Source organism: Sinocyclocheilus rhinocerous, unplaced genomic scaffold, assembly GCF_001515625.1.
Source record: "Sinocyclocheilus rhinocerous isolate Xijiao unplaced genomic scaffold, SAMN03320098_v1.1 scaffold53, whole genome shotgun sequence".
NCBI classification, from domain to species: Eukaryota; Metazoa; Chordata; class Actinopteri; order Cypriniformes; family Cyprinidae; genus Sinocyclocheilus; species Sinocyclocheilus rhinocerous.
Genome location: NW_015645538.1, coordinates 3191046 through 3198989, shown reverse-complemented (window position 1 = coordinate 3198989; position 7944 = coordinate 3191046). Strand labels below are relative to the sequence as shown.

General features: G+C 37.2%; 1 protein-coding gene across 1 annotated transcript; it reads left to right on the top strand.

Annotated features, from left to right (window-relative positions):
- Window positions 1-4562: 4562 nt before the first annotated feature.
- On the top strand, window positions 4563-6141 carry LOC107706165 (location of vulva defective 1-like). Its single transcript, XM_016509751.1, has 2 exons — window positions 4563-4692; window positions 5490-6141. The coding sequence occupies exons 1-2, from the start codon at window positions 4636-4638 to the stop codon at window positions 5979-5981; spliced, it is 549 nt and encodes a 182-aa protein (XP_016365237.1). The 5' UTR covers window positions 4563-4635; the 3' UTR covers window positions 5982-6141.
- Window positions 6142-7944: the final 1803 nt, after the last annotated feature.

Genomic DNA, 7944 nt, shown 5'->3' with positions numbered 1-7944 from the left:
AACCTCTGCCATATGAGACTCACCACCTGAGGGTGCAATCTCCATTCTCCAGCCTCCAAACTCTGTCTCAAGAGTAAGTCCACTCCTGAGTTCAAGTGACCCGGGACATGAACTGCTCTGATCGACAGGAACCTTGTCTGTGTCCAAAGAAGAACACATCTCACCAACCTGCACACTGGGCGAGAGCGTAATCCTCTCTGACAATCCATATATGAGACCACAGCCATGTTGTCAGTCCTTGACCTAATGTGACAACCACTCAATTGGGTAAGAACGGTTTGAGTGCCAGAAACGCTGCTCCAAACAGTTTGTGTGATTGAGCTAATATCAGCCAATCGTCAAGGTAACTCAAAACTCAGACACCCTGCCACAACAGGGCCAGAGACGCATCCATTCACCTTGCGTTCGAGGCCAGTTCAATGGAAGAATACAGTATTGGCAAGCTTTATTCCAAAAGCAAACCTGAGGAACTTCCTGTGTCTCTTGACGATCTGGATGCAGAAGTACGCATCCTTAGATCGATGGTCACAAACCAATCTCGGGTTCAGATAGAGACAGGATGAACTTCTGCGTCAGCATCGAGGAGACAAGGAAACCAGAGCGGGCAAAGCGCATGCTCTAAGCAAACAAATCCACTTCCGCTCGGCCAAACCTCGGGACATGAACTGCTCTGATCGACAGGAACCTGGTCTGTGTCCAAAGAAGAACACATCTCACCAACCTGCACACTGGGCGAGAGCGTAATCCTCTCTGACAATCCATGTATGAGACCACAGCCGTGTTGTCAGTCCTTGACCTAATGTGACAACCACTCAATTGGGTAAGAACAGTTTGAGTGCCAGAAACGCTGCTCCAAACAGTTTTTGTGATTGAGCTAATATCAGCCAATCGTCAAGGTAACTCAAAACTCAGACACCCTGCCACAACAGGGCCAGAGACGCATCCATTCACCTTGCGTTCGAGGCCAGTTCAATGGAAGAATACAGTATTGGCAAGCTTTATTCCAAAAGCAAACCTGAGGAACTTCCTGTGTCTCTTGACGATCTGGATGCAGAAGTACGCATCCTTAGATCGATGGTCACAAACCAATCTCCGGTTCAGATAGAGACAGGATGAACTTCTGCGTCAGCATCTTGAAATTGCTTACTCCAAGCACAAGGTTAGGTGACGCAAATCCAATCAACCCATAGAAGCTGGATGGTGTAACCATACAACAGCCTGATCCTCCCTCATGAGGCCCCGAGACACCTGAGTTGCGGGAAAAACCTCTGAAACAGGAACAGATACTAAAATCAGGCATGCCAGCACCAACCACAGAGTGGGGACTTGGATGTCAACATAGACCCTGCACCAATGGCTTTAGGGCTATCCTCTCGATCTCCAAAGCTAAGGCACGGAGAACAGTCAAAATCAGTCCGAAATGCAACAAGTGGCGGAACAGCTGATAGAGAGGCAAACTCACTTGTAGGTTGCCCACATTCATACACGGGTCCAGCTCAATGCAACAGCGGAGCTGAAAAGAACAGAGTAATTAGTCATGCAAACCACTGCTTGGTAGCATGAAGCACCCAACATCTCTAGTGCACAATAATGTATGCTGCAGTCACATAATGCAGCCAGTCATGTGAAGCGAGTGTTGGTAGCAAAAGCGCCGCATCAATCACATGAAGTAGGCTGACCATGGTGAGCATTAATAGCTTGCCATAAGAGATACTCTTACACGTGAACTCATTCACACAGTAGCTCAGCTCAGTGCATCTCAGTTGGGATGAGAAGAATAATGATTAGTTATGCAAATAGTGTTGGTAGCCTGAAGTGCCAAAAACCATGTTGCACGACAAATGTGTGTTGCAAAACTCCCCAGAGCCAGCTCATAGCACAGAGTCCACTATTCGTTCAAACCGCGCTATGCTTTAACTGTCAATCACCGGCATTGTCGTTTTGAATCAGCATCATTAGCATTTCAGTATTTTAGTTAATGTGAGCTATGCTCTGATTTTAAATCTTCATTTTGTCAGCTCCTGAAAGGGGTCATACCGTGGACATTATACCAGAGCACACAGCAGTATAAGTAAATAGAAAACTCGGTTGATAGAAGGACGCAGTTATTGCATGGATGGAGCAAGAACAATGTAAGTGTCTAAAATACATGCACACAGTTCAGTTGGATGGTAAAAATCGCCCTCTTTAACAGTGCAGTTAAACTAAATGTACAAAGCTAAAATGACCTCAACATTAACAACAACATTGTAATAAGAGCTCATGCATTTTACGTGCATCTAGCTGATAGATCAACCATGATTTATCTGTCAATCAGATGTATTTAAAATCACTTTTTTTTCTGTGTGTGCGCTTTGGATGTGTGAGCACATGGGCGAAGAAACAAGATAGTCAATGTATGTGACCAGACGATTTATTCATATCCAAAACGAGACGATGTGAACATTACTGAGCGCTGAGCACTCTCATGCAGTGCGTGTTTCATTCATACTCGAAGCTGGAGGGTGCTCAGTCACACATAAAGTCCAAAATGGCCCAGTAGAATTAATATATAATAACTTATGACGTGCAGGAAATCCCTAATATGGACAGAGGCATCCTGCTATTGCTGTAACCAAAAAAAAAGGTAATTTCAGGTCATTTCGTAATAAATATAGTATATGAATAATGCAGTGCACTCACGGGCTGTTTTCTCTGCTGCATACACATCCTTGTGTAAGTGTTCTTTAGCCTGTTGACTTTCATTCATAGTATTCAGCTAACAAGGGCAAGAGTTAGAATAAATGTGAATGATATCTAAGATTTTAAAAAAATTATTTATTATTATTATTATTACCTTATTGGAATCAAAATTAGGAATTGACAAGAATTTGAATCATTAAAATTCAAACGATGCACAACCTTACCCACACCCCACATTATTTTTTACTGGCACATTTCAATTCACACTATTTTAAACCCTTTCTTTTCTTTTAAACCCTCACTTGTTCTTATTTGTGAATGTACTTTTCAAAATTAGTTATAAAACAGTTGCTCCTGGCAACAGGGATAGTATGTTTTCTTAACATAGAGACTAGTATCATGTTTTGCTCCAAAATCACTATATAACATCAGTCGTGTTTGAAACAGTTAGCTTCTGTGGTTCAATGTTGCTTCTTATCACATTGAGACAGAAAATATTTTTTTATAAAATTCTATACTGTGATACAAGCTATGTCAATTAGCGTTGCATTGCAATTGTGTGTTTATTGTCTTCCACGTTTCCTCAGTCAAAGCATCTCTATCTGCATGTTATGCAGCTGTAGTGATATCTGATGCATTTGTCCATATAAGGGATTTCCTGGGTCTCACTTGTGAAACAGACATTACAGTACATGAGTGTTAGGGTTAACCCTGCTCCATAATGCTCACATCGTCTCATTTTGGGTAAAAATAGAAAAATAATACTTAAGTACTTTGTAACGCAGTAACTTGAGTAGTTTTTCAGCAAGCTACTTTTTTACCCTTACTCAAGTCATATTATTTTTCAGTACTTTTACTTGTACTCAAGTAAATTATTCCTTAAGTAGCAATACTTTTACTTAAGTACAATTTCTTAGTACTCTTTCCACCACTATTACTGACAAAAACCTAATATGGCGTTTTGTTCTGTTTGATGAAATAAAACATTATAACATTATAAATCAAACACATTTCTGCACCCTGAATTCAACAGCCCTTCAAAACCACAAATGTGTCAAGAGTACAGAGGCCTGTTGAGGAGCATCCATACACATTATCCTTTATTATTAATATTATTAAATAAATCACTCTTCAAATCAGTGTGACCTACATTGCCAATAGAGGAAACAAACAGTTTTGATGAGGAAAAAAAAAAAATCAGGAAGAAGAAAACAGAAGCTACTCTAAAACCAATGAACAGCATGTAAGGCTAATAAAGTTTATACAAGTTCCACTTGAGTTGTGAGTTTAAATGATACTATATCTTTATTGAGAGCATTATTGGAATAATTTTTACATGTTTTTCCTCATGGTCACATGATCCAGAGGAACAAGCAAGCAAAAGGATATATGACTAGACCCTTAAAGTTCAGCAGCTGCTCATAACAGTTTGTTACAGTATAACTGGAAAATAGAGAGGAAAAAAAAACTCTCATCATCAAATGGTTAAATAATGAGAAAATTGGGAAACTATACTGTATAACTATAACATCAATACATTCGCATTTCAATGATCTGTTAACACATTGAATCTAAATAAAAAGATGACATATATTACCACACAATGTGAGAGGCAAAGAGGACAATCGTTTGGTTTCTGTTTACAGGAAAAAGGTTAACCAGTAAAAATCCATAAAACAGTAACATCATAAAGTCAATAGAAGCTGGGCACACAACCCAGAACAAATGCCACCTTCATCCTGGACCAGGGAGTGGCTGTTTTCACTAATCTAATCCACACCTGTGTCTGACCATGAGAACATGACATAATTACAGCTCATAGATGAGCCCTATATAAGAGCGGAGGAGGGCCACGGGCCACACTGTGAGCACCTGTTGGATTGGTCGCAGTTTGACATTGTATTCGAAGCAAATCTCATTCTCTGTGGCATCTTTTACCGTTTTCTCTCCATCATGAAGTGCCTGATCACACGATTCTGGATGTTGGCTCTGCTGGTCTCCCAGGCTCAGGTAAATACACATACATCCATCAATAACTTGTGTATTTTATATTCACACTCCATAATGTTGTCATCTTACAATACAATACAATACAATACAATACAATACAATATAATATAATATAATATAACAGTGTGAATATAACACTGTTTTCCATTGAAAAAATGTCCAAACCTTGGAAGGATTTAATAAGACCTGTTTTTAGAGGATTCATCTTGAATTATTTTTTATTTCTTGTTTTAACCAGAAATCTAACAAAATGTAGTGACATTTATGCTTAAAACAAGGGGAAAAAAACTCTTTGTCAGTGGACTAAGAAAAATATACAGAAAAAAAATCTGTAGTTTTTCTGTTTTTCCCAGTAAAAAATGTCTACAAATCATACAAAAAGAAAACAAAAATATTTGACATGCTAAATTGTTTCAATAAGAATTGTTATCAGAAAATCTATCTATTTTTTTTATTTCTTGTTTTAAGCACAAAAAACCCCTAACAAAACAGTGACATTTATGCTTTAAACAATGGATTGAGTCAATGGAGTAAGAAAAAATGGACTTATGTTCTGCTTCTCAAGTGAATGTATCATGTTTTAAAGATATTCGGATGTTTTTACTGGATGACTGGAAAAATATTAAGGAAATTATTTCTCACTTTATATTTACAATAATTATACTACAATATTGAGAACAGTTATAGGGAAGGGGAAGTTTCACAGCAATGAAATCTGAGGAACAAACACTCTATTGTGGTTTATTTTTAACATCTAAAATTGGCATTAGTTAATAAGCTTTTCAATTGTTCCCTAGACTAATGTGACAGTGACAACCGGTGTGGCAACAACTGATGATACTTCAAATACAGCTTCAACTTTTCTGTCAACAATTGATGCGACTTTAGTTACAAGAACAGATCCAACCACTGTAGATTCTACAACTACAACTACAGCTCAACCCACTGTTCCAACAATTTATACTACTTCACCCATAATAACCAGAATAAATACTTCAGATACAACTCAACCCACTCTGACAACTTTGCAGGAAATTGTGACAACTTCATCAGATCAGCCAACCACAATGTCTCCATCTTCAGATCAGCCCACCATGATTCAAACGACTGAATTTTCAAGCAACATGACTGATATGACCACAATGACAAATACCTTGATGGCAGTGAATACCATCGTGACAACAGAAGGACAGACCTCAATTTGGATGACTACATCATCCAGCGACTCACTGACAGTTACCGTCATCAGCTATACTCTATCCATCCTGCTGTATATGATGTTGAATTGAGCATTACCTGATTCAGCCCTGGGCTAAAGCTAAGCCTGACTGTTTTACAAAGAACTGTAGTATATACAGGGGCGTGGGAAGATGTTTTCAGTTGTGGGTGCTGTGTGTGTCCGTGTTGGGTGAAAGGGGGGTGGGGGGCTTGTTCACTTACGTCGGTGCTCGTGCTGGGGCTGGTGTTGTACTTACAAATTACATTTCAGAGATCATTACAAATAAATTATTAAATGCTAAAACTGAATAAATTTAAATGAACAAATTTGGCGTTGCATTTGCAACCATGTGAAAACAGGGGGTGCTTCAGCCCCCTCAGCACCCCTACTTCCCGCGTCCCTGAGTATATAAGTAATATATGAAGGTAAAGTATAGACTCTCTCTCTCTCTCTCTCTCTCTCTATATATATATAACGAGTATATAAATGACTATTGAATGTTTGTTATAATTACACAAACTTAACTGCTCATGCTTAAATGCTTGAAATTAGAAATTAGCTATTATTATTAGAAATTATCTCTATGCATGAATTTATGAAATTTGTTTGTTAATTACATTTTTTTTCAATGAATGAGTTGGAGCAAGAAGTGCAGCCAACAAGACCATGAAATAATGTACATATAAAGTGGCTTCAGGCTTCATTCAAGTGCTTGATGCATCACAGATGTGGACTTCCTTAAAAATGCAACAAAAATTTGAAATGAAAAATGTATAGTTTAAAATAAAGACTTTAAAAAAGAAAAAAAAAAAATCTGTTGATTGTATGTGTTTTTCATAGTTAAGACTAGTGCACATTTTCATTGTAATGTGACGGTTAATGTATTTATGGTTTAGTAAGTGAGCTTTTTCTGGACTAAAATAGGTTAAGCAAAGTCAGTCATTTCCTTTTACTCAGTTTATGATCTCATAACATCCTGGGAAAACTTTATTTAAACCTTTGGCTAAGAATCAAACAAAAGCTACAATCTACAACAGGGTTGTCAAACTCAGTTCCTGGAGGGCCGGAACCCTGCAGAGTTTACATGCAACCCTAATTAAACACACCTGATCCAGCTAATCAAGTCCTAAAGGCTTATTTGAAAACGATGTTTTGTGTGTTGGAGCAGGGTTGGAATTAAACTCTGCAGGGCTATGGCCCTCCAGGAACTGAGTTTGACACCCCTGATCTACAAGATCAGAATGTCAAATAATCTAGTTGACTTAATGTTCCTGGGTCAGTAAGTTTACTAGTCTAATACTGAAGAGGAGGTGCATATGTATTTTTCTGCTCACAAAAATATGATGATCAAAAACAATGATATACATATATAGGCCTATATATTACTGCTGTCAAACAATGAATCGTGATGAATCGCATCCAAAAGAAAAGTGTTTGTTTGTGTATATTATGTATATATAAATACAAACATATGCATGTATATATTTAAGAAAAATTGTGTTTATGTATTAAATATATTTATATATAATATAAAATATAAGAATATAAATATATAAACGTGAATATTTTCAAAATAATACTATATATATATATATAATATAATGTATGTGTGTGTATTTATATATACATAGTAAATATACACAGTAGTACACATACATATACAGTGCACAGCATAAATGAGTACATTTGAATAAATACCCCTCTGAATAAATATAAAAGATGTATTTTCTTAATGATCACTAATATAATTCATGGAAAGATGGCAAAATGAAACATAGTAAACATATACTTAAAAACAACAAAATATATGCCAATATTTTCTGTAAGATAAGTAAATTAGCCAATTTTGTTTAAATGAAGGATTGCAGAAATGAGTACACCCGAGATTTAATTCAGAAAATGTATAATATTCTAGTACTTAGTATGTCCTCCATGACTAAGTACACTGCTCTGACACTTCTTGGCACGGAGTGTACAAGTGCATGACAAATTTTCACATCTGTGCTGTTTAACTCCTGGAGGACGACCTCCTT